The sequence below is a fragment of the Melopsittacus undulatus genome, chromosome 21 (assembly GCF_012275295.1).
Source record: "Melopsittacus undulatus isolate bMelUnd1 chromosome 21, bMelUnd1.mat.Z, whole genome shotgun sequence".
In the NCBI taxonomy this organism is placed as follows: domain Eukaryota; kingdom Metazoa; phylum Chordata; class Aves; order Psittaciformes; family Psittaculidae; genus Melopsittacus; species Melopsittacus undulatus.
In genome coordinates this window covers 1,775,380-1,799,934 of record NC_047547.1, presented here as the reverse complement: position 1 = coordinate 1,799,934, position 24,555 = coordinate 1,775,380, and the positions used below count along the sequence as shown (strand labels likewise).

At 62.3% G+C, this 24,555-nt stretch overlaps 2 protein-coding genes across 4 annotated transcripts; one reads left to right on the top strand and one right to left on the bottom strand.

The window, feature by feature from the left end:
- The first annotated feature begins 908 nt into the window (after nucleotides 1–908).
- Nucleotides 909–17,592, top strand: GLI1 (GLI family zinc finger 1). Of its 3 annotated transcripts, none has more exons than XM_034071527.1 (12): nucleotides 909–1,211; nucleotides 10,822–10,987; nucleotides 11,143–11,238; nucleotides 11,477–11,672; nucleotides 11,844–12,009; nucleotides 12,088–12,189; nucleotides 12,285–12,425; nucleotides 12,666–12,815; nucleotides 13,329–13,493; nucleotides 13,861–14,109; nucleotides 14,232–14,508; nucleotides 14,795–17,592. In XM_034071527.1, the coding sequence occupies exons 2-12, from the start codon at nucleotides 10,891–10,893 to the stop codon at nucleotides 17,029–17,031; spliced, it is 3,876 nt and encodes a 1,291-aa protein (XP_033927418.1). In that variant the 5' UTR covers nucleotides 909–1,211; nucleotides 10,822–10,890; the 3' UTR covers nucleotides 17,032–17,592. The 3 variants fall into 3 exon arrangements, with proteins under 3 accessions (XP_033927418.1, XP_033927417.1, XP_033927416.1); XM_034071526.1 differs by lacking the exon at nucleotides 909–1,211 and adding an exon at nucleotides 8,284–9,164 and having other exon boundaries at nucleotides 12,091–12,189; XM_034071525.1 differs by lacking the exon at nucleotides 909–1,211 and adding an exon at nucleotides 8,284–9,164.
- A 2,120-nt stretch (nucleotides 17,593–19,712) lies between these two features.
- Nucleotides 19,713–24,479, bottom strand: LOC101875580 (cysteine sulfinic acid decarboxylase-like). Its single transcript, XM_034071583.1, has 14 exons — nucleotides 24,146–24,479; nucleotides 23,938–24,064; nucleotides 23,173–23,263; nucleotides 22,602–22,708; nucleotides 22,403–22,518; nucleotides 22,001–22,080; nucleotides 21,868–21,922; nucleotides 21,576–21,692; nucleotides 21,424–21,488; nucleotides 21,269–21,350; nucleotides 20,805–21,004; nucleotides 20,658–20,709; nucleotides 20,132–20,221; nucleotides 19,713–20,038 (listed from the first exon to the last, which is right to left on the bottom strand). Exons 1-14 carry the CDS (start codon nucleotides 24,287–24,289, stop codon nucleotides 19,865–19,867), a joined length of 1,500 nt encoding a protein of 499 aa, XP_033927474.1. The 5' UTR covers nucleotides 24,290–24,479; the 3' UTR covers nucleotides 19,713–19,864.
- Between the last annotated feature and the right edge of the window lie 76 nt (nucleotides 24,480–24,555).

Genomic DNA, 24,555 nt, shown 5'->3' with positions numbered 1-24,555 from the left:
CCAGCCCGGTCCCGTTGCTGCCCGTGCTCCCGCAGCCCGAGCGTGAGGCTTGGCCGGGGTCCCAGCGGTGACCGGGGCCCTGCACAGCCCTGCCCCGGTGCCCCGTGGAGGGGATGGGCGGCCCCGTTGTCTCCCTGCCATGAGGGTCCTGCCCCGAGGTGGCACAGCTAAGAGATGCTGTGTGTTGCACACCCCACTTCAGGCAGTGCCCCCCATCTATGGGTGGCTCAGTGGTCTCTGAGACACCAGCTCCCCATATCCATGCCAGGGCTCTCCCAAGGGATACAGGCTCTGGCTGGGTGGTGGGTCCGGCACTGGGGAGGGTGGTCTCCACTCAGTGATGCTGGGGTGCTGGGGCAGGCTGTTGTCAGGGTCTCCAGCGGTACCCAGGCTACTGGAGGTGCTGGGCCCACGCTGTCCGTCTGCAGGGTGTCAGCCTGGGGGGGTCCCACGTCTGTGACCGTTGCCCCCAGACTCTTTGGCCTCTCCCTGATGCAGTGAAGGCCCAAGGTGACCGCCAGACCCTGGCCATGGCCACTGGTGGCTGCGCATCCTGCACGTACACACGTGCTGTGCTTGTGCCCTGTGCACATGGGGTGTCCGTGTGCCTGTTTGTACGCGCACAACCTCTTCGGCTCTTGCACACGTGTGTGCACGGACGCGCGTGTGCACCACGCGTGTCCCCGTGCACAGGTGCACGTGTGCGCGCCCACCCCTGCGCACGTGCCGGTGCGCACACGAGGGCACGCGCCCGGTGCCCGCCGCTGCCCCTCGGGGGGGGGGGGGGGCCGCGCACCCCGGCCCGGCCACGGCCGCACACGCGTGGGGGTGCGGGGCGCCCGGTGCGCGTGCAGGCCCGCGCGCGCGCTCGCGGGAGGATCCAGCCCGGGTTTTCGGGGTGGCTGCAGCCGGCGCGCTCCCGACCGGGGTCTCCGTCCCGAGCGCTCCCGGAGCCGCCGCCCGAGTTGGCGGAGCGGGACCCGCAGTCCGGTTGTGCCCCCCCCACCCTGCGGGGGCTCCGGTAACTTTCCCCCGGAGCCCGGGGCGGGCCGGGAAGTGCGGGGGGCGCCGTCCGGTCCCGTCCCGTCCCGCCCGCCCACCGGGGTCCCCCTGGATGCGCCGCTGCTCGCCCGGACCAAGCCGCAGGCGGGGGAAGGGAAGGGAGCGCGGAGCCCCCGGAGCCGCCGCCTCGCTCCCGGAGCCGCCCGGAGGTAGGAGCCGTCGGCGGGTCGGGGCCGGGGGTCGGGAGCTCCCCACCGGAGCCGCGCTGGCTCCGGGGGCTCCGCCGCGCCGGGCCCCGTCCGCTCCCGTGTCCCGTCGGCGCTGGGGGGTGAGAGCGGGGGGAGCCCCAAGCAGGGCCGGGCTGAGCGCCCCGGGCCCCGCCGCGCTCCCCGTTCCCTCTCCCTCCTCGCTTCGTGCACCGGGGGGAGCAGCGGGGACCCCTCGCAGCACGGGAGGGAACGGGGAGCTCCCAGCGCCGCGGATGGGGAGCGCTGGACCGGGAGTCCCGAGCGGGGGGGAAGTTGCAGCCCTGGCCCGAGTGACGCAGCAGCTACGGGACTGTCCCCACGAGGGTGAGCGGTGCCACCCGCGATGCTGGGGCAGCCTCCGGTCATCCATGGGCAGCTCGGATGGACATGGGGCTCTGAGGGCCTCTGCCCCCGGCTGCACATCCCACAAACAGCACCCGCTGCTCCCGGCACCTTGGGAGGGCTCTGAGGAGGATTTGGTGCTGGGACAGGGGGGTCCCCCTGCTCTCCTGACAGCCCGGCCAGGCCACGTGGGCACCCCATGCACCCCACGGAGCCTCCCAGAAACCAGGACAAGATGCCCCAGTCCCTGGTGCTTCCCAGCCCTCATCCCATAGGCCCTGGGGCTGCTTCTTCCCTGCCCATGTGGGCTGCAGCAGAGGCTGGCTCGGAAGTGTCCCACGCCTGGGAAAACCCGGAGCCATAGAAGAGCCCAGGTTGGAAAGGACCTTGAAAGGTCCAATCCTACATGGAATAGGGAGCTGAGTTTAAGGAATCTCCTGGGTTTGGGGGGAAGGCAGAGCTGCTTTTGCACTTTGCTTGTGGAGCACCTCGAGTCCTTGCCTGTGACAGTTCTGAGTGTTCCCAGTGTGCTTGTACAAGGGCTGCTGCTGTCTTTAGTGCTCAGAGAGCTCAGACTGGGGCAGGTGAGTTGGGTGAGGAACCCCCAAGCAGGGCACTGTGAGACCTGGCAGCCCTGTTCACAGCTGGGCATGGGCTCACTTGAGCCTATGCGGCCACTTTGGGTCTGACCAGAGCAAGGCACCCCCAGATCACACCAAGCCCTCAGTGAGTGCACAAGGTTAAAGGCAAAGGAATGTGGTAGAGGAATGGCTGTGGCATTTGTGATGCTGTGTTTGGGGTCTGGGAAACTCCAGCCACATCCCAGTGCTGGAAGGGATGTAGGGGCCCAGAGGATGCTTCTGGATACCTGGATACTGGAGTTCCCCCCAGCCTGCTCTGTAGGCTGCGTGTGGCAAACCTGAGCTGGTGGATGCAGTGTCCTAAGGGTGGGCACTGGGATCTGGTGCAGGGAAAGGGAAGAGGAAGCACCCGGATGAAGTTCCACCTTTAGTAATTCAGACCTAGGAGCACTTCCCAGTGTGGCTGCATCTGCTGTGTTCAGCTGAGGCAGACGCTGCCTCTGTGGTGAACAGGGGATGCCAAAGGCATCTACTGTCCCTTCCGTGCTGTTGTGGGTGTTGAAAGCTTCTTGACTGATGCCTATATCTCTGCTTAGTGTGAGCTGGTTTGGTCCTCATCCTCCCTTCAGCCTTTTGCCAGCACAGTGAAGGTCACTGTTACCCAGCAAGGGTCTTCAAGGGCAAGGGGAGTCTGTTGGAAATTGAGAGCCTGGAGCAGATCCACACCAAAAGTCCATGTGCTTGGTAGGACCCCAAATTCCCCATCTCCCAAGGATGCTGGCAGCTCTGAGGAGCCTGGCATCTACCAACCGGTGCCTACCCTCACCCTGGTGAGGCTGCCTGTAGCCAAGTCACCGGATGCCTGGAGGGGTGGTCCTCATCTCCCCATGCTCCATCTTCTCCATCACAAAGATGAGCACAGAACCAGGAGCAGGTTGGGAGCTGAGGCCCCTGTAGCTGCTCTGGTGGGAGGCAGTGGAACAAACTCAGCTCTGTGTTCCCCTCCCTGTGCTGGATCTGGCTGAGCAGTCAGAACCTCCCTGGAGCAGAGGTTTCCAATGGGGACTGAGCCAGTGCTGGTACCTTGTGCTGTTGTGCTGAGGCAGCCTGAGGAGAGGGTGTTGAGCTCGGGCTTGGGGAGGGAAGATTGGTGCTTCCATGCTGTGTGACATGGTGCAGCTCAGGACATGAACGTGTTCACATGCACGTGAATATCATAGAACCATAGACAGGTTTGGAAGAGACCTTAAAGCTCCTCCAGCTCCAACCCCTGCCACGGACAGAGACACCTTCCACTAGAGCAGGGTGCTCCAAGCCCCTGTGTCCAACCTGGCCTTGGTGGGATGGAGCATCCAAACCTCCTCTGTTCAGCCCATTCCAGTGCCCCAGCACCCTCACAGGGAACAACTTCAGCCTAAGAGCTCAGCTCCATCTCCCCTCTGGCAGGTTAAAGCCATTCCCCTTGTCCTGTCCCTCCAGCCCTTGTCCCAAGCTTTGGGTTTTGCCTTGCCAGCTTTCACAAAAGCACTTGTGCTATTGTCTTTCCTTCCTTCCACAAGCTGCTGGGCCTGTTCTTGTCCATCTGACGTAGTAAAAGAGGGAAACCTTAAGTGTATGGTCAGAAGGGAGAGCAATCCTACACCCAGAGCATCCCCTATGGACATGTGTACAGAGGGGCCTGTTTGTGTGTGTACATACACACCTGTGTGTACAGTTGTCTGCCTGGTTGGTGTCTTGCCTCCATAACACTGGAGTCTCTCTGTGTGCCTCAGTTTCTCTTTATGGATTTGGCTGGTGTTTGGCATAGATATGTGATGTGATAAATGGAAAAGGTCCATTGGGTGGGTCCTGGGTAAGATGGAGGGGATTCTTCTGCAGGGATCCTCACAGCCCACAGCCCAGTCCTTAAGGCACATCAATCCCCTTCAGAAGCTGCACAATAACAGGGCAAACAGCTGATAAAATAGCTGCCTCCGAGTGGGAACAAGCAGCAAAAACAGAGTCGGATTTCAGCCCTGCTGCATCCAGCTTTGAGGCTGAGGCTGGGGGGATGCTTCCAGATGTGGTGCAATCCCTCCAGCCAACTCCTACCCCCATCCAGGGGGAGCAAAGTCCTGGTTGATGCCCCTATAGTGGCAGAGATGTATGGATATCACAGGTCTCCAGCAAGGAACAGGAGAGCAGGCGGTTGAGCACCCACCTCCATCAGTGGCAGATACTCCTGGAGAGCCTAAAGAGTCCCATCAGGCCCAGGATTGCTGAGGACATTGCTGAGGATGGGGGAACAGCCCCATCACCACCTCTGGGCAGACAGAGGTGCCTCCTGCCCCAAAGGAGGAGCAATTTATGCTCCCTACGTCCCCCTGTGCTGTGCTCCCCTTACCCTGCCCTTGGCACATCAAGAGGCAGCTCCACACATTAGAGGGGGTTGCTGCTGTAGAGCTAATCCTTTACCGCTGCTGCAGTCCCTGCCAGCTCCTGCACATCCTCCTCTTCCCATCTTCGGAGGGATCCTGCAGGATGGAGCTGTTGGGGTGGGCACAGGCTGGGCACTGAGGGCAGTGAGAGGGCAGATGACACTGCAGTGCCTGCCCTGCGCTGCCTCCTCTCCCTTGGGCCAGCAGGAACCCCTGCCCTGCAGCTCCCCTCCATGGGACTGGCTTGGGGATGATGCCTTGATGCCATGGGAAGGAACAGGGCCTGGCAGGGGCTCCCTCATCCATGACTCAGAGCTGGGCTTTTATGGGTCCCACATGCTCCATTTTGCTGCTTCCCTCCAGCACTGGGAAGGGGAAACATAAAAATTCCTTCGAGCAGCTGCTGCTGTGTGTGCACCCCCTTCCCCTCACCCCAAAACCTTACCCCAACGGAGGTAGGGGCCAGGGAAATGGCTTTATGTGAGCAATTGGCAGGGGTTAGTGTGAGTGCGCTGGCAGCCAAAGCAAATACCATACAAGCCCATGACAATCGCCTGCCTGCCCTGGGACCACCTATCAAGCATCACCGCTCCTGCCCTGCTTGCCACAGCTTCCTGAGCCGCTCGGCTTGTGGTTTAGGACCGGCAGGCCCTGCTTTATGGGGGAAACAGGCCCAGGGACCCTTGAGCTCCCATTCTGCCACCCTCCTCTGCCCTGGGAGCCACTGCACCCCTGCGTTCCCCTCTTCCCCAAGCACACGTGTGTTAGCGTGTGTTAACGTGTCTAAAGGCATGTCAGTGCCTGGTCATGAGTGGGTGTGGATGCATGTGGGAGCGAGGGGCTGGATTGTTTGGCCCCCTGCTGAGATGAGGTGCATGGGTGGTGGTGCACGGTGGCTTGCATAAGGCTGGGATGCTGGAGGGATGGGTGGGCTGGGGAGGGACCTCTGGTCCTTACTGGAAGTGGTGTGAGGGGCAGAGAGGAGTAATGGTGTGGGGTGCGGAATGAAGGTGGCAGGAGGGGCTGGAGAAGGGGGCAGCGGTGGATGTCCTGCATCTCTGCCGGCATGGATGGAGCTGCCCCTTTCCCTCCACACATGAAGCTGGTTCTTCCCTGCCTCATCTTTTCCAGGCAAGGGACCACCTTGGAACGAGCTTGGCAGCTCACACCAGCATGGGTTCATGACCCTGGATCGTCCCCTTTCAGACCCCCTGAACCTGAAGCAATGTGCTTTGTGGCAGCTGCAGTCCTGGGCAGATTAGCTGCCCCATGCAGAGGAGCTTGGGCTTGCCCTAAAGCCTGGCCTAACAGTGGGGTCAGACCCATAGCGAGGCGGCTGGGCGGGAGGTCTGCGCATCACTGCTGCTGAGGCAGAGATGGGAAAGCTCATGGGGTTCGGGGGATGCAGCTTCCCCATGCAGACAGCACAGCCCTGGCTCCAACCCACTCCCAGGGCAGGGAAAGGGGCTTTTTCCAAGGGGAATTTCACCATCTCTGCCTGTCAGTGCCTTTCCCTGGGTGCTGGCTCAGGCTGCACCGAGGGCAGCAGACACCGTAGCCAGAGCATCCCTGCCCTGCCATGTGTCCCTTGGTCCTGGATGGCCACCCGGGCTCCCCAGCAGCTCTCTTCCAGCTGCGTTGCTGCAGCCTGTGCCGTGTTCTGTTCTGTGCATGCAGAGCTGCTGCCTGAGCTGCTGCCCCAGTGCAGATCCTGAGCCAGATCAATGTTTTCCCTAAGGCCTTAGAGGGTTAAACCAATCGGGCATGTGGCTGACCTGGGGTCACCAGACGGTGGAGATGAGGGCTCAGTGCTTTGCCTATCATGGGGTTAGAGCCCATCTCTCCTTAGGGGGTGAAAAGGATGTGCAGTGGGGGCTTCTTGGGGTGCCCCCCCCACCCCAGCCCCTGCCGTGCTGCTGGGTCCTGCTCTCTGCCTCTCTCTGCTTCATCAGTGAGGGTTTGGGGTGAATGGGCCTGCAGACACATTGTAGGTCCCCACATGCACATAGGAACATTCCACTCGTACGCAGACATGCATACATGCAAACACATCTGTGAGTACATACACACAAACACCCCCCCCCCCCAAACATGCACATAAACACAAACCCCCCTCCGCACATGCAGACACATATGGCCAAGCTCGTGCTTACAGAAACCCAGATGCCCCCACGCATGCACACACGGAGCCCTCCTCCAGGCCCCCCATGCTGGGGGCTGTGCTGGGCGGGTTGATGGATTGTGCCACACACAGCTCAGCGCTGCTGGTCTATGGGCTGGGATCGTGGCTGGGATGGAGGCCGCATGGGCTAATCCAACCCTGACATCACATTCCTCCACAGTGGGACTCCAGCGTGGTTAACCCTACCGGGGCTGGGTCCGGGGCAGGAGGCGATGGGTTCAATGCTGATGCACAGACAGGGACCCCTGCCTCTCCTATGTGCTGGGCTGGGTGCCACACAGCACCCACTGCTGCAGGCTGCCTGGCCCAGGGGCTGTTTGGGAGCCAGGAGCATCCCTGGTGTGAGATGGGAGCTGGGCTGGGGGTCTGCCCCGGTGCGGTGTGTGTTGGGTGCACACACCCCCAGGTCTCCCAAGGGTGCGTGGCTCCCCTATGGGTGTCTGATCCTAACCCCACCACCCATCAGCGCTGCCATCCCATGCTACAACCCCGCTTCCATCTCCTTCCCCCCTCTGCCTCCTTCCCTTGCTCCCCTTCCCTGTCCCCCAGTGTCCTCAGGAAACTGGAGCCAGATGACACATTTTAGACGTGTTTGCAGGAAATAAAAGGCAAGGAGCTGGGATGGGAGGAAGGAGGAGTTGGGGGGGGGGGGGGGGGGGTCAGTGCTGACCCCCTCCTGCGCCGGCGCTGGGGCTCCGGAGCCGGCCTCGCTCCGCATGCAGCCGGCGCTGGCTGCGCTCCTTGTTTTCCTGGCAGACGGGAGCAGGAATGTGCTTCAGTTGGGCTCTGTTGGCAGGAGGAGGCCGAGGAGGATTCCCGCATCCCGCCTGCGCCCGGCGCTCGCATTCATGCCCATAGGCTGCGACTTGGGTGGGCCGCGGAGCTGCGCGGCGGGCGGGGGAGGCAGCGCCGCGGTGGGCGAGCCGCGGCCGCGCTCCCATTGGCTCCCAGCGCCGCCGGCCTCCTCCTGCCTGCCCTGATGAAGGGGCGCGATGGGGTCCGGGGAGCCCCTGCGGATGCTTTGCATTGGGGGGGGTTGATGGTTTCTGCACCCCCATAGCCCTGCGGACCCTTTGGATTGGGGGGAGAAGATGAGACTTGGGGGGACTTGATGCTTTCTGCCCCCCCCCCCCCATCCCCTGTGGACCCTTTGCATTGGGGGGAGCTGCTGGGAAGTGGGGGGGCCTTGATGCTTTCTGCCTGCCGGCCCCCCTTCCCCCCCTGCCATCCCCTGTGGACCCTTTGCATTGGTGGGAGTAGATGAGACTTGGAGGGCCTTGATGCTTTCTGCCTCCCCCACCCCCCCCCCCCCCCCCCGTGGACCCTTTGCATTGGTGGAAGTAGATGGGACTTGGGGGATCCTTGGTGTTTTCTGCACCCTCCTCCCCCACCCCCATGCCCTGTGGACCCTTTGGATGGGGGGGAGCTGCTGGGGCTTGAGGGGCCTTGATGCTTTCTGCTCCCCCCCCCCTCCCCCCCCCCATGCCCTGTGGACCCTTTGCACTGGGGGGAGTACATGGGACATGGGGGCCTTAATGCTTTCTGCCTTGCGTAGCCACCCCACCATGCTGGTGCTCAGCAAGGGAAATGTGTTGGTATCCTGGGGAGCTGGGTCACTGCCCCCCTGCACCCCCTGCACCCCCTGCCTCCAGACTGCCCTTGCAGGCTGGGTGCTTTCTCCCTGCCAAACTCCTCCCTTCTGCCTGGGCTCGGAGGCAGAAGCTGTCTTAGCACAGTAGGGACCATCCCGCATGGACCCAGGTGGGCAGGGACGAGGGGCAGGCAGGGGTTTGTGTGGTGGTCACTCTGCAGGGTGTGCACATGTGCTCCCGTGTGCAGTATAGCATGTGCCGGGCATGGCATAGCATGGAATGAAGCTAAGAGTCAGCAAAGGAGAGAGGGCATCACAGAGGTGATGGGTGAATTAACCCTGCTCCTGGAAGCAGGAGATGCTGCACACACGGTGCCCCAGAGCTCAGATCCCAGTCCAGGAGCTGGAGGCTGCTGGGACCAGTTGGGCCCAGAGCAGAGCCCCCCATGACACTGATGCTGCAGCCCCCTCCTCTTTGGGCTGGGGTGGGTGCACACAGTCCCTGGTACCAAATGGCAGGAGCTCACTTGAGTGAGGAGCTGGTGATGGTTATCGGGCAGGGGAGACAAGGGGGTTTTGGCTGTGCTGGTCTCCAACCCCCCCATCATCTCCCAGCTGCTCTCTGTATAGGTGCATGTGCATGTTCATGCAGCCCTGTGCATACACGTGGACGGCTGCATGCAGGGACTCCAAAACAGGACAAAGTTCTGCGAGAGGCTTGGTTTGGGGGGGGGGCAGATTGGAGCCTTCCCCTGCAGCTACTCCCCAGGCTGTGCATCAAGGCCCAGGTTCAATGGGCAGGTAAGAGGCCCCTCCTCTGCTCCCCCCTCCCCATAGTCTCATTCCTCTTCCCCTTGCCTGTCCCCAGCACCACATCACCTTCCCGTGTTCCTCCCTCCCTCTTTGCCTGCCCTGCTGCCCCCCCTGCCCCATTCTTCCTGGCTGACACTCGCACAAAGCCCCGAGACGAGCTTTCAAAGGGGCAACTCATGCGGAAGAATTGCAGCCCCCCTCGCCCCCTCGTGCTCCAAACGCAGCCCAGCACCGTTCCCAGCGGGGTGAGGGGCTCCCACTGCCCCGGACCCCTTGTTTGGGGTCTCTGGAAGGGGGGAGGCTGAGGGGACCTTGTTCCCAGTGCCACCCACCCTGTGCTTGTTCCTCCTTCCAGAGCTTCCATCCTTCACGTACACCCTCAGGGATCTTGGGGCAGGACAGTGACCACGGGAGGGGATGGGGATAAAGATACAGGCTGGGACCCGAAGGTGCAGCCATGGTTGGAGATCAGTGGAAGGGAGACCCAGGCAGAGGACAGGAACCTGCAGGCAGGGATGCGATCGTGCCCTGTGGGTAGGGCTGCGATTGGGGATGGGACAGGGCAGGGATTTCACCTGCAGGCAGGGTGGGGACCAACAGGGCAGGGCTGGGTGGGACGTGCTGATGCTGCAGGGACCCATTGCGGAGGGCAGAGCACAGCTCCAGCGTGGGTCCTTTGACTGAGAGTGGTTCTGAGCATCCATGCTCAGTTAGGACTCGCAGGTTTTACACCTATGTGTGTGCTGGAGTGAGGGTGTCTGGGTGCACGTGTGTGTGTTCTACCCCTCCTGCAACAGGCACTGTTGTTGCACTACAGCACCGAGCATGAGGGCACCTTGCTAAGTCAGTATCCAGGGACCTGTGTGATGGGCGACCCTGCAACAGCATCACTGCTTGTGCTAAGCTATCAGAAGCAGCCTTGAGCTGGGCAATGGTTTGGTCTGTACCGTGGTCCTTGTGCTGAGGGTGTGTTAAGTGCCCTGTGCTCGTGCCATGAGGTCCTTGGGGACAGACATACTTGCTTTGGAGAGGGTGGTGGATCCGGGTGGCTGTGGTGATGCGGAACTTGTGCCTCCTGTCCTCACCCAGCCCACCAGGGGCATGCAGCTTTCTGCATGGTTTATGTCTGCAGTGTCAGCAGGAGGAGAGGGATGTGGTGGGGGCTGCACCCTGGCCCCACAGACACCTCCTCTTGCACCATCCCCTTCTTCCACCCAGGAACATCCAGCAAAGTGTGGGGAATTCCCCCCCCCCCCAGCTCCAGGGAGAAAGTGGGAGCCCTTAGGGCAGGGGGAAGCCCCCTGATGGGAGGGGATGTCTGCATGTGGGAAGGAGCAAGGGGAAGTAAACGCCAGGGGCCCCACTATGGCAGGGCAGGGGTCCCAAGAGCTGTGTCAGATGCTCCCCAGCCCCGTTCCTCTGCCTGGACCCCTCGATGTCTGTGCCCCAAGATACGGGTGACGCCGTTTCCCTGTTGTCACCGAACCCTCCCTCCCCACCCTGGCTGTGCCCCCTGGCAGTGGGGCAGGGTCCGCGGTGGGGCACAGGGGGTGAGGGCAGGGCCACGCTGGGTGCGGGGCGCGGAGCTGCGGCGCCCCCTGGCGGACACGGGGCGCACATCCCACCCGTGTCCTCCCTGCTCCAGGCGCCCCCGGCTCCAGCCCCGCAGCGAGGACCCGATGAGCTCCTGAGCCCGGAACGGCTCCGCCGAGGGATGTTCAACCCCGTCAGCCCCACGGGCAGCGGCTCCGCCGAGCGCTGCTGCCTGCGCCCGCCCCATGGAGTAGCTCCAGGTGCCCCAGGACCACCAGGTCGGTCACATCCCCCTCATCCTGAGCGGTGCCTGGCATGGCACAAGGAGCATCTGGCTTCAGATTCAGTGCTTAGGTCCAGGGGTGCACAAGGGACTTCCTTCCCCTTTGTGCCACCCACACTTATGCTCTTCCTTTCTCCTCGCCCCTGCCAGGACTCGATTTCCCCTTATGCCATCAGTCAAACCTTACGAGTGGTCACCGTGGTTATGGGTTGGTGCCAGGAGCCGAGCACCTGGGCAGTGGTGATGGTAAGTGCCTTGGGTAGGCATTGGGTTCTACAGCCCCAAATCGGTCAGGCATCTGGACGAGATGATCACTGTAGTCCCTTCCATTTGAAATACCCCGTTCCATCCTAAACCAGAAGCTCACTGGCACAGCCAGGGTACTCCTTTAGGCTCCAATGCACCAGGATTGTGGCCTGGGGGTTTCTTCAGCTTCCTAGGGCCCATACTGAGGGGAGACCCCCCCTGTTTGCTGCCACCCCAGGCTCACGGTTCTCAACGCCCCGTGCTGCAGGCAAGCTGGGCAAGAAGCGAGCCCTGTCCATCTCACCACTGTCAGACTCCAGCATTGACCTGCAGACTGTCATCCGCACCTCACCCAACTCCCTCGTTGCCTTCATCAACTCCCGCTGTGCCTCTGCCAGTGGCTCCTATGGCCACCTCTCCATCAGCACCATCAGGTGGGCACCAGGCATGCAGCCAGTCAGGCTGGGAGCCTGGATGCTGATTCCCAGCTTGGGGAATGCCTGCAGGGGGTGAGGGCTAGGGAAGGTGGGAGCGGAGCGGGATGCTGGGTTAGGGAACCTGGGATGCCTGCGCTCTGGTGGTGTCATCCCTCTCGCTCTTTGCAGCCCATCAGTGGGATACCAGAGTCCCCCTGCTCAGCAGAAGGGCCAAGGCCACCTCTACAGCCACACCGCAGCACCCCCAGCACCATGTACCTCCCATGAACCCCTGTCCACCCGCCCAGGGCTCCTGCATCACACCCCAGCTCGTGGGACCCTCAAACAGTGCCAGGTAAGGGGCCCTTGTGCCCATATCAGCAGTGGTCCAGAGAGCATCTGGGTGCTGACTCCTTTCCCCCTGCCCTGGTAGCAGCTGAAGTTGGAGTGGAGCCTGAGCAGCCCCTTGGCTGCCAAATACCCAGAGGAGAGATCCGAGGGTGACATCTCCAGTCCAGCTTCCACAGGCACCCAGGTACTGCCCCAAGCCTTGAGATACCCCCCCCCACTTCCCATTGACACCACTCTCAGTAACAGGAGCACATCCCTCGGGATACTGTGCTCCCCCAGGACCCCTTGCTGGGGATGCTGGATGCTCGGGAAGATCTGGAGAAGGAGGATGGGAAACCTGAGGCTGAGGCTGTGTATGAAACCAACTGCTACTGGGATGGCTGTGCCAAGGAGTTTGACACGCAGGAGCAGCTCGTGCATGTGAGTTAGGTCCTGCCTGGGTATACATATACCTTGACCCCTGTGTCTTCTCTTGGTCCTTCCAGAATAGCCCCAAATCTCCTCCTGTATCCACTGGTAGACACCATCTGGTTTTGCCCATCCCCTGGTGTCTCCAGCCACCATCCCAGGCCCTCTCTGTCCATTCTCTCCTAGTATTCTATTGGCACCTCTGTCTCCCTGACTCTCTGGTTGCCACCAGTGATGCCCCTTTCTCCTCAGCACATCAACAACGAGCACATCCATGGGGAGAAGAAGGAGTTCGTGTGCCACTGGGCAGCGTGTTCCCGGGAGCAGAGACCCTTCAAGGCTCAGTACATGCTGGTGGTGCACATGCGACGGCACACGGGCGAGAAGCCCCACAAGTGCACGGTGAGCTGGCAAGGGCCCGTGCAAAGCCTTGGCTAAGCTGGGCCTTGTGCTTGGCACGGCTCAGGGCAGGGTGGGAGCTATGGGGAAAACGAGGTGGGACATGAGTGTGGTAGTGCATAAGGTTGGGTATGAGGAAGGAGTTCTTTGCTATGAGGGTGCTGAGGCACTGGAATGGGTTGTCCAAGGAAGTTGTGGATGCTCCATCCCTGTGTTCAGGTTGGACAGAGCCTTGGGTGACCTGGTTTAGTGGGAGGTGTCCCTGAGGGTTAGAACTGGATGATCTTAAGGGCTTTTCCAACCCAAACCATTCCAACCCAAACCATTTCCAACCCAAACCATACAGAGCCTGTATGGTAAAGGGGTAGAGAGCAGGCTGGCTACGGCACAGCCGGGCAGTGCATGGCCATAAGGGGGACATGATGCTTTGGGTGGGAGGTGTGCTGGTGTCCCTGGGAGATGTGCTGTGCGGGGTCCAGGCTCTGTGCAAGGTGCATGGCCCCTTTCACCCTCCAGTTCGAGGGCTGTAACAAAGCCTACTCACGCCTGGAGAACCTCAAGACCCACCTGCGCTCACACACGGGGGAGAAACCCTACGTGTGCGAACACGAGGGCTGCAACAAGGCCTTCTCCAATGCTTCTGACCGGGCCAAGCATCAGAACCGCACTCACTCCAATGAGGTACTGACCTGCACCCCTTTGGGCTCCCCATCTGCCTCCTAAGTAGTCCTGTGCCCTGAAAACTCCCTGTGTCCCTTGCATGTTCTAATAGACGGCCCCTGTTCCTTCCCTCCATCACCTGCATTCCCCCCAGGGTCCCTTGAACCCCTCCTGAGGAGCACTCCTTGTGTTCTTCATCAGCTCCCTATGATCTCCTCCAAGTCCCTGCTGTAGCATCCAACATCCCCCATCCAAAGGGACTCAGGCTCTTGGATCCCTCCCTGCCCTCGATTCCTGTGCTTGTTTGGGAGGGTTGGGAAGGGCATTGGTTCCATGCCCATGGGTCTCTGGTCAGAGCTGACACCTTCACCCCCCCATGCCCTACCAGAAGCCCTACGTGTGTAAGATCCCAGGCTGCACCAAGCGCTACACAGACCCCAGCTCTCTGCGCAAGCACGTGAAGACAGTGCACGGCCCCGATGCCCACGTCACCAAGAAGCACCGTGGGGATGTGGTGCCAGGGCGAGCGCTGCCCACCCCCAGCGGCCCCCCGGACATGAAGCAGGAGAAGGACACAAACGGCCCCACTGAAGGCCAAAAGGATGAGGGCAAACTCTTGGTGCCTGACTTGGCCTTGGTAAGGAGCTGGGGTGTTTGAATGGCAGCAGGGTCACCTCCCTGTGTCTCACAGGGTGCGTTGGGTGCAGTGGGTGCCTGACCCCCCCTTCTCCTCGGCTGATGTCTTTGGGTCCCCCCTAGAAGCCCCAGCCCAGCCCTGGGGGGCAGTCATCGTGCAGCAGTGGCCATTCCCCACTGGGCAGCACCACCAACAACGACAGTGGGGTGGAGATGGCCGGCAACGCCGGTGGCAGCTACGAGGACCTGTCCACACTGGAGGATGTGCCCGGGGAGCCCATGGGCACCTCGGGGCTCATGGCCCTGCACAAGCTGGAGAACCTTCGCATTGACAAACTGAAGCAGATGAGGAAGCCGTCGGCTCCCAAGGGCCTGAATTTGCCACCTATCCCCGGAGCCGGTGAGATTGTGGTTCCCCCACCCTGGATATGGGGCCGGTCCCACATCAAGACAAGCCTGGTTTGCAGCCCTAACCCCCCCCCCCCCCCCCCATCTATGGGCTCGATCTTGAAGGTCTTTTCCATCCTCATTGATTCTAAATGATCTCCTACCCCCTCCTTGTTGCCACCCCTTGAATCTGCTTCCTGTCCTAGGCAGGCACTACCCATACAAGAGGCCGCATCCTGCTCCTGGAGGCGGCCGCATGGGGACGTGTCCCTCATCCCAACTCCTCCTTTCCTTTCCAGGGGAGATGTCCGGGATGCCCAGGCCGTCGGCAGCCGCCTCGCACCGGCGCCTGGCGGCGCTGTCGGCAGCAGGGCTGGGCCCGGCTCTGAGCGAGCGCCGGAGCAGCGGCACCAGCACCGTGAGCTCAGCCTACACCGTGAGCCGCCGCTCGTCCCTGGTGTCCCCGTACCTGCCCGGCCCGTACCCGGCTGGGGAGGCCGGGGCCGTGCCCGGTGGGGCGGCCCTGGCCGATGGCTACGACCCCATCTCCCCGGATGGATCCCGACGCTCCAGCGATGCCAGTCACTGTGGGGGGCTGCCGGGCATGGGCAGCCTCACCCCAGCCCAGCGCTATCGCCTCAAGGCCAAATACGCTGCGGCCACAGGGGGTCCCCCCCCGACCCCGCTGCCCAGCATGGAGCGGGTGGCCATGGGCGGCCACGGCAGCTTCGGTGGGGACTGTGCGGCGCCGGCTGAACCCCGTTTCCTCACCAATGGGCTGCTGCGGAGGCACAGCTCCAACGACTCCCCAGGCTATGTGGGTGCTGCTCCCCATCCCTTGGTGCCTCGGAGTGGGGTGCGCCGGGCCAGTGACCCATCCCGGAGCGCGGCCGATGCTCCCCCTGTGCCCAGGGTGCATCGCTTTAAGAGTGTGGGTAACGTCAATGTGCCCGGAGCGGGCAGAGCTGCTCTGCAGCCCTTGGGGGGCTCCGATGCCACCCCCCAGCCCCACGGCTTCTCCCCGCGCCCGCCTGGCATCAGTGAGAGCGTCTTCCTGGAGGGTGTGAGCAGGGAGGGCCCAGGCACTGAGCCCGGCTTGGCAGGGATGGAGCAGTACTTGGACTACCCCGAGGAACGCTTCCCGTGCCATAGGATGGCTGCGGAGCTCCAGTGTGAAGGTCCCTATGGCAGCACCCACCGGCCCGCGGCGTGTCTGCAGCTGAACCCAGGAGGCCACAGGGACATGGAGGAGGGTTTGCTGCAGCCTGAGTTCTCCCTCCCTCAGTGCCAGGTGAACCAGCACTTCACCACGATGCCCGCTGGCAATGGGGCTGTGCCAGCGCCCTGGGATGAGCCTGCCCAGAGCAACCTGGAGATGAGCTGCGGGCAGCCCGGTGTCAGTGCCATGTCTGGATCACCCTTTCACCATCAGAGCACCGAGTACCCAGTGCCCAGCGCTTGCGGGCAGCAACCCAGGCTTGTGAGCTCGTGCCAGGACAATGGATACCCCGGCGGGCACCGGCTCAACCGGCTGCAGATCAAATCCGAGCAGCGGTACCCAGCCCCTACCCCAGCGCTCGCTCCATGCCAGAACCCCAGACTTGCTGGGCACCTGCAGCCTCCGGCATCATTTGGCCAAGCCATGAACGCAGGGCATGGAGGTTTCCAGCCTGAGGAGCAGGCACCCATCAGTTACATGGGCATGTTGAGCCCGAGCGGGAGGAGAGACCAGACCCCCACCATGCAGAGCAAGGAGGTGATGGTCCGGAGCTACGTGCAGGCCCAGCAGGCTCTGATGTGGGGAGCCCAAGCAGCCCCAAAGGGAGGGGAGGCTGCCATGCGCCTGGGCACCGAACCCGGGCAGTGCCAGGCCATGCAGGCACCGCTGTACCCCAACCCCAAGTGCTCTGGTTACCAACCCAAAGCAGAGAACCCGCAGGGTCTGCCGGAGACCCAGCACCTCCTGCACGCCCCATGCTTCAACCCTGAGCTGGGGCCGCATCCGCCCGGGGGCCCTAAACCCCACGGGCACCCAAGCAACCTGAACTATGCAGGGCACCTGTCCCAGCCAAGCCATTCCTATGAGGCAATGGAAGCCAGCTCCCGGCGGGCACATCGCCTGCTCCCTGCCCGCCCCACACTTGAGGGGCCCAATAATGCCCTGCATTATTACCCAGCCCAGGGCACACACATGGGCAAAGGTGGCCATAAGCTGCTGGGCCAACCGGCAGCAAGCTGTGGGGGTCCTGGGCATTATGGGGGGAGCATGGAAGGGCTCAAAGGCAGCTCCTGTCACTACCTGGATTCGGGGGAGCCAGTGGCCAACAGCCTGGACTCCTTGGACCTGGAGAACACGCACCTTGACTTTGCTGCCATCGTGGAGGAACCGGAGCTGCCTGCACTGCTGCCGGGACCCCCGAGCCCTGCCGGGGGTCTGCTGCCTGCAGCCGGGGGTGCCAACATGGCTGTGGGGGACATGAGCTCCATGCTGAGCACTCTGGCAGGGGAAAGCCATTTCCTCAACTCCCTGTCCTAAGCAGGAGGTACCGGGCATCAGGTGGGCACGTCTGCAACCCAGGGGATGGGGTGGGGGGGCCCAAACACGTTTGGGTCCTTCTGACATGCGGATGTGTGGGGAGGGGGCATTGCTGAGGCCCAGCCACAGCCACAGCCCCGGTCAGGTGCTTCCCGTCCCATCTTGCACTGGGGAGGGAATGGTTTCATGCAGTGCTCCCATTTCCAGTGCCTGGAACCTCACTGGGCCTCCTTTGGCCCTTTGGAAACAGCAGCCCTGTGCAGTCTTAATGTTGAAACCAAAGAGTTCCACCCTTCCCAGCTCTGTGGGCAGGCACCATCCCTGCGTTCCCATTGTCCACTCCTTATATCCCAGTCTTTGTCAGGACTAGGGTCACTCCTTGCTTGGCAAGCCCAACCCTCTCCCCTCCACCTGCTCAAGGAGGGAGAAGGGATGGTGGCAGGGGGCTGGGGGTGCCTGTGTTCTCTGTACATAGTGTGCATATGTGTGTGTCTCCTGCAGCATCCCTCAGCCCTGACAGGGGCAGCAGTGCCTCCCCTGCCCATTAAACCCTTTCTCAGGGGCGCGTGAGCCGTGTGCTTCTTTACCCCTGCAGATGGGCTCCGAGCTGGATCCCTGTGCCAGGAGCTCTGTGGCCCCCCTCTCCCTCTAACCCTGGGACCAAGATCTACTCCTGCCCTGCCTTGGGGCTGGGGATCCAACCACACAGGGATTGCCCATTGAATGGGGTGCAGGGAGGAAGCTCCTGGGGGTCCAGCAACAGTGATGCCAATGGAGGCCCTGTCTCAGTGCCTATGGGGCTACATTTGGATCCGAAGCTTTTCCTTCATCTTGGCTGCTCTGGGCTTTGGTTTTTGCCATGGGGCCACCCCGTTGGCACTGCAGGAAATGCAGGGGACTCATTGTAGGGTTTCCAGGGCGGTTTGGGACAGTTCTGAGGCTTTTCTGGGGTCTCTGGGTGGGTTTTGAAGGTTCTGAGCCCTGTCCCTCCTGCGGGAGCACTGCGGAAATGTCCTGTTGGTGACAACAAGGCTACATAAGTCAAACCCTATAAGGAAATAAACCAGCTAAAGGAAGGCAGACATACCACACCACAACCTGCACCTCCATCTGCATAGTGCCTCTCTGGAGTTATAGGTGGCAAAGTGAGGGTGGATTGCCATGAGGGTGAATTGCCATGTTCCAGCCGTGGCAGGGGGTGCAGAGCTTCACTCTGGTCTGGAGCACAGCTGGAACCACCAGCTATGGTCATCGGCTCAGCAGCATCTTGACCATGAATGTGCCTCTGCTTGGGGAGCAGGGCCGGAACAGCCCCACAGCTGTTCTGCCACCAGAGGCAAGGGCCTGGAATGGTTTTGGGTGCGGAGGAAGCGACTGTTGGAGCCGGGATACGGGAAAGGGGCAGGGAAGCGTCAGCCTCGTCCCCACAGTAACGGAGCTGCTGCCCCCGGAGGGTGCGAACGGGGCTCGGAGCCTCCGCGGTACCGAGTACACGAGCGGGTGCTGCCATCCTGTGGACAACCCTCGGTACTGCAGGCGATGGGGGCGCAGTGTGGCGCTGAGCTCCCTTTGCTGCTGCCATCCCGTGGTCAGATCTAGGTACTGCAGCCCGGGCTCCAAGCATGCGCCGTGGCGCTCGTCCCGTCCCCGCTGCCGCTCTCCGGTGCTCCCTCGCTGCTGTATCCCGGTAAGGAATCACCGTCGTCGCTCCGCTGTGTTCGCGGAGCCGCCTTTGGTCCCTCCGCCAGCCGGAGGTGAGGCCCGAGCCCATCGGGAAGGCGAGGCCGGGCCGAGCGAGCCTCTTCGGAGGGCGCAGGGGCGGCTCCTGCCGCTGGCTCCCCGGCTTGGGGACCGGATGCTCCAAGCCTGCCCTGGCCCTGCTCACCCCCCCCAGGCCTTGCCCTGGACCCCATGGAGGAGGGTCTCTGGCCGGGGGTGATCAATGGTGCTCACGGTCATTGCTGCTTCTTTCCCTACCCCAGAGGCAGCGCTGAGGATGTGGGGATGCTGCTGACGGCGCCTGCCGCAGGCTGGTGTCCGCTCAGTGGCTGCGGATGGGTTGGAGCTGAAGCTGGAGAGGCCAAAGAGGGGTAAAGAAGAAAGGGAACGCATCCATGTGGCAGCCTCCTGGTAGGGGAGAAGGTGGGTGTGGAAGGTTCCCATCCATAGCTCAAAGCAGGTAAAGGGTGCTTTCAGGTTGCCTCCAGCATGGTATAGCCGTGCTGTGTGTGTTGGAAGTCTCGTCCCGCACGAGATGAGGGGTTGTGAGAGGGCCCAGGGAGGAGGCCTCCATCCTGCTCCAGCGCTTCCAGCTCCCACAGGATGAGGATGACACGTTGGGATGGAGGAGGAGGAGCTCATGGGTGCTCCTGCTGCATCCCGATGTCACCCTATCCCACCACCACCTCCTGTCACTTAACGGAGAGGGATCCAATGCGGATTAGGGGGGGAAAGGCAGGAGGTTGGGATCGTGTGCCTGCAGTTGGAGAAGAGCTGCCTGGAGCAGATCCAGGAGGACCATCCCCACAGCCTCATGCTCCAGAGCTTCAAGATGCTGCACAAGTGGAGCCAGTGCCACAAGGCTGAGGACACCACCCCCTGGCTCTGCATCTTCCTGCACCCCACCAGCATGGACCCCGACATGTTCAACCTCCTCCAGGACTGATGAATGAGTCCCCCCCTTGCTTTCCCGGGGGGGTCACCCCCAAAATGGATCACTAAATGGTTTTATTCCACCCATCCCGGTAGGTTTTGGAGTGTCTTTGGACTGGAGGTGGGATGGAGGAGAAGGGGGATGTGGAGCTCTGCTCCTGTTCCTCAGGGATGGGGGGGCTCACAGGTCCCATCCCAACCTCTCGATCTCATCCAGGAAGAAGTCCAGGTCTGCCCTGGTGACTGCAGGGCTGGTGACGATCTGGCGGAAGAAGTTGACGCGGGTGCCATGGGGCTGGTACCCCACCATCATGGAGCCCTTCTTCATCATCCTCTCCTTGATGGCAGGGGCCACCTGCGGGGGGGGGACACAAACACACAGAGGGGCTGGGGAAAAGGGGGGTTTGGGATCACCCCCCCCAAGGATCCCAGTGGATCCAGCTCCCACCTTGCCCAGGCTGGACCAGTAGTCGGGGCAGCTCTCACGGCCCCGCAGGCTGGGGGGCACAAACCAGAAGCAGAGATTGATGAACTCCGGCTGCAGGGGGGGAAGAGGAAAAGGGAAGAGATCACACGGACACCTCGGGGGGACACATCACATTTCCCACTGCTAGGCCCATTTGGGGACCCCCATGCTTGGGACAGGTCTCTTCTGCTGCCCAGCACTCGGTGATGCTGTAGAGGGGGGCATTAAAAACCACTCCTGAGGCTACAACACTGATATTATGGGGTGGGGGGGACATTAAAACCCATCCCAGGGCCTTGATAGGTCGTATTAAATGGGGAATGATTTAAAACCACCCCCTTGGCTATGGCTGGAGAGTGTTAAATGGGGGGGACACATTAAACCCACCCCAAGGCCAGGGCATGGTGGTATATGGGGGGTCATAAGAACACCCCCCCCCACAGGGCAATGGTGGCGTGATGTTATGTGGGGCTACACACATTAAACTCCCCTTGCTGTGGCTCCATACCTCCATCACCAGCTTGAAGCCATCCCTCCTCTTCACCTCCTCTGCCAGGTACCTGGGACGAAGCAGAGCAGGAGGTCAAACAGAGGAGAGGGGTCCTGGGCTGTGTCCCCCCCATTCCCAGCCCCATTCCCAGCCCCAGGCACCCACCGGGAGCAGGCGAAGGCTCGCTCCACACGCTGGGCCAGCCCCTGGGTGCCAATGGCTTTCCAGAGCAGCCAGAGCTTGAAGCAGTCCACGCGCCGGCCGCACTGTGGGGTCTTGTCCCCGGTGTCGTAGGACATGTCATAGAACTTATCCCGTTGGAAGAGGTACGTGGCTCCGGAGCCAAAGCAGCGCTGCAGGAGACCCTGGGGGGGGTCACAAGGGTCACCCCAAAACTGGGGGCTCGGGGGGATCTAGGGGACAAGACCCCCATTTGGTGGGATGAGGCAGGGAATGGGGTATGGGATGGGTCATGGGACAGGGCAGGGGATGGGGCATCAGGATGTGGGGATGGGGTAAAAGATGGGCATCAGGATTTGGGGATGGGACATGGAATAGGGCACTGGGATGTGGGGATGGGGCATCAGGATGGGGCAGGGAACAGTGGTGGGAGGGGTAGTGGCACGCACGGAGGTGTCGCGGAGCAGGAATGCCGAGCACTGCAGCCCCACTGTCAGCATCTTGTGCGGGTTCCAGGTCACCGAGTGGGCCCTGTGGGAAGAGGGGGTCCCCCCAGTTTGGACCCTGGGATTGTGGGGTGCTGGGAGCCGGGAGCGGCGCTGACCTCTCGATGCCAGCCAGGAGGTGCCGGTGCTTGCTGGAGAGCAGAGCGCTGCCGCCCCATGCTGCCTGTGGGCAGGGACAGGGATAGGGATCAGCGCTGGGAACAGCGGGATTCCAAAGGGATTCGTGTGTCCCTCCCACCCCAGTGCTCACATCCACATGGAGCCAGAGGCCGTGGCGCTCGCACACGTCTGCGATGGCACCCAGAGGATCGAAGGCACCCAACACTGTGGTGCCACATGTGGCGCACACCAGGAAGGGCTCCGCACCCTGCAGGACACCGGGATGGGACAGGGATGTGGGATGGGACAGGGGGTGTCAGGATGGATGGAGTGGTGGATTTTGAGGTGGGGCAGGGGATGTAGCAACAGCACAGGGGACATGAGGATGGGACAGGGGATGTTGGGATGGAGCAGGGGAACACCCCAGGCTGCCACCCCTTCACCTCGGCTTTGGCCTTCTGGATCTCCTTCTCCAGCTCCTCAGGGATCATCTTCCCCCTGCAGGATGGGAACAGACCCATGGTGGGAGCAGAGCCGGGGCAGTGGAGCCGCAGATCCACCGGGATCAGCTCCCACCTCTCATCAGTGGCCACCAGGTGCACGTTGTCAGTGCCGATGCCCAGGAACGCGGCTCCCTTCTCGATGGAGTAATGGCTCTGAGCAAGGAGAGGGGGGTCAGATCCCTGCGGATGGTGGGGACCCCCCCAATGGAGACAATGTGGCACCCCTTGACGGGGATGATATCTGCCTCCCCCTGCAATGGTGATGTGGCCCCCCCAAATGGAGACAATGGAGCACCCCCCAATGGGGATGCTCCATAGTCCCCCATGGGGATGATGGGACGCCCCCATGGGGACAGTGAGGAGTCCCTCATGTGGATGATGGGAACAATCGGAATGATGGAGACCTCCCAGATAGAGATGTGCCCCCCCCCCCACAATGGGGCCAATGGGACGGTTGTGCCGCGGGTGTCCGCACATCGCAGGAGGTGAAGACCGCCAGGCGCGGCAGCGCTGCCATTCCAAGGCTCCGGCATTCTGGGAAGCGCTGGAATCGCGCCACGTTCATGGCATACATGTTGCACATGGAGCCTCCTGCCAGGGGACGAGGACAGTGGTGTCATGGTGCTGGGGGGGGTGCACCAGGAACACCCCCTGTGTGGTGCCGGTGCCGGTACCAGGAGCGAAGATGCCGTCGCCGCTGCTCCAGCCCACGAGCTCCCGGAGCTTGGCCAGGACCACCCCCTCCATCAGCACGAACACTGGTGCCACCTCGAACGTGTACCTGGGGGGGGCACACACACACACCCCCCCTCTTGGGTACCCCATAGAGGGTACCCTCCTGATGGGGAATCCCAATGGGGATGTGGGGAACCCCATTAGGAAAGTGGGACCCACCCCAATGGGGATGTGGGGAACCCCTCGATGGTGATAATGGGCCCCCCCCCATGGGGATGTGGGCACCCCCCGAGGTGGACAGTGGGGGATGTGTCCCCAGTGAGGATGAGGGCTCCCCCCCCGATGGGGATGTGGGGAACTCCCCATGGAAATGATGGGTACTCCCCCTCCTGATGTGGGTGATGGAGATAATAGGGACCCCTCCATGGGGATGATAAGGACCCCACTGATAAGGATGATGAGGATCCCCCAAAGGGGATTTGGGGACCCCCCCATGAGGACAATGGGGACCTCCCAATGAGGATGTGGGGCCCACCCCCCATGGGGATGATGCCGTGTCCCCCCCCTCACTGGCTGGTGTTGAGTGCCTCAGTGAACAGCCGCCCGGCCAGTGCATGTGGGTCCAGCCCCGAGAACAGCTGATTGAAGAACCGGGGGTGACCTGTGGGGGGGGACCATGACACGAGGGACCCCAGGATCCCCCCGGGACCCCCCTTACCCATGGACCCACCCACTGACCCATGGACACCCCGTGTGAGCTGTGGGGAGTGGAAGCTGAACTGGGAGTGGCAGAGCTGAACCTGGAGCCATGGAGCTTGAACTGGGTCCAGATGGGGCTGCACTGGGAGCAGCTGAGGCTGAACTGGGCGCAATTAAGGCTGAACCTGGACCCGTGTGGACCCATGGAGCTGAGAGTGCCGAGGCTGCACTGGGAGCACTGGGGCCGCACTGGGACCAGTCAAGGATGCACTGGGAACACTGAGTTCACGCTGGGAGCAGTCAAAGCTGCACTGAGCTCACACTGGGAGCACTGGCTTCACAATGGGACCACTGAGTTCACACTGCGAGCAGTCAAGGCTGCACTGGTTTCACACTGGGGCCGCACTGGAAGTACAGTCTTCCCACCGCTTTCCCACTGTTTTCCCATTTTCCTGCTGTTTCCCCACCGTTTTCCCACTGTTTCCCCACCACTTTCCTGCTGTTTTCCCACCGTTTTCCCACTGTTTTCCCACTGTTTCCCCATTGCTTTCCTGCTGTTTTCCCACCGTTTTCCTGTTGTTTCCCCCCCGTTTCCCCCCTCTGTGCCGCTGTTCCCCCCGGCTGCATGGCACACACCGGTTTTCACGCTGTACCGCACCACATCCCGGCAGCGCTGCAGCAGCCGCTCCGGGGGCTCCCCGCAGCTCCGCAGCTCCAGGTCCAGCAGCTCCCGCAGCTCCAGAGGCTCTCGCCACTCGCACACCTGCGGACACCGCAATTCCCGAGCTTGGGAAGGCCACGGGGCCGGTCCCGGTTCCTCTCCCCCCCCCCCCCCCCCCACCACCTTCTCGGTCACATCCGTCCCTTTCCTCACGGCGTCTTCCAGCAGCACCCGCAGCGCTTCCCGCAGGAACTCCTCGCCCAGCGCCGGGTCCCAGCCGGGATGCTCCAGCCCGGCCATGGCACCGGCTCCGCTCTCTTCGGCCATGTGTGCTGGGCCGTCACCACACACACACCGGCCCCAGCCCCGGGATCACGGCAGCGGGACACGGCCTCGCACAGGGACAAGGGACGAAGTCCAGGGACGGGGAGAAGTGGCTCTTAAAGGCGCATCCAAGGAATGGGGGGGTGAAAGGGGGGCCCCCCCCCCCAAGTGGTGCCACTGCCCCGTCCCCATGGCGGCCCTGTCCCCGGTGCCCCCACTGTCCCCAAAGGGGAGCCCTGATGCAGGGAAGGGCAGGACGAGGGAGGTAA

Coding starts and splice junctions, on each gene's coding strand:
- GLI1 (XM_034071525.1), top strand. CDS start 9,042: ATGCAGGGACTCCAAAACAGGACAAAGTTCTGCGAGAGGCTTGGTTTG. Junction 9,165..10,821: donor GGCCCAGGTTCAATGGGCAG/GTAAGAGGCCCC, acceptor TCCCTGCTCCAG/GCGCCCCCGGCTCCAGCCCC. Junction 12,010..12,087: donor GGACCCTCAAACAGTGCCAG/GTAAGGGGCCCT, acceptor CTGCCCTGGTAG/CAGCTGAAGTTGGAGTGGAG.
- LOC101875580 (XM_034071583.1), bottom strand. CDS start 24,289: ATGGCCGAAGAGAGCGGAGCCGGTGCCATGGCCGGGCTGGAGCATCCC. Junction 23,264..23,937: donor GCGGTACAGCGTGAAAACCG/GTGTGTGCCATG, acceptor CCCCCCCCACAG/GTCACCCCCGGTTCTTCAAT. Junction 21,351..21,423: donor CTCCTGGCTGGCATCGAGAG/GTCAGCGCCGCT, acceptor CTCTTCCCACAG/GGCCCACTCGGTGACCTGGA.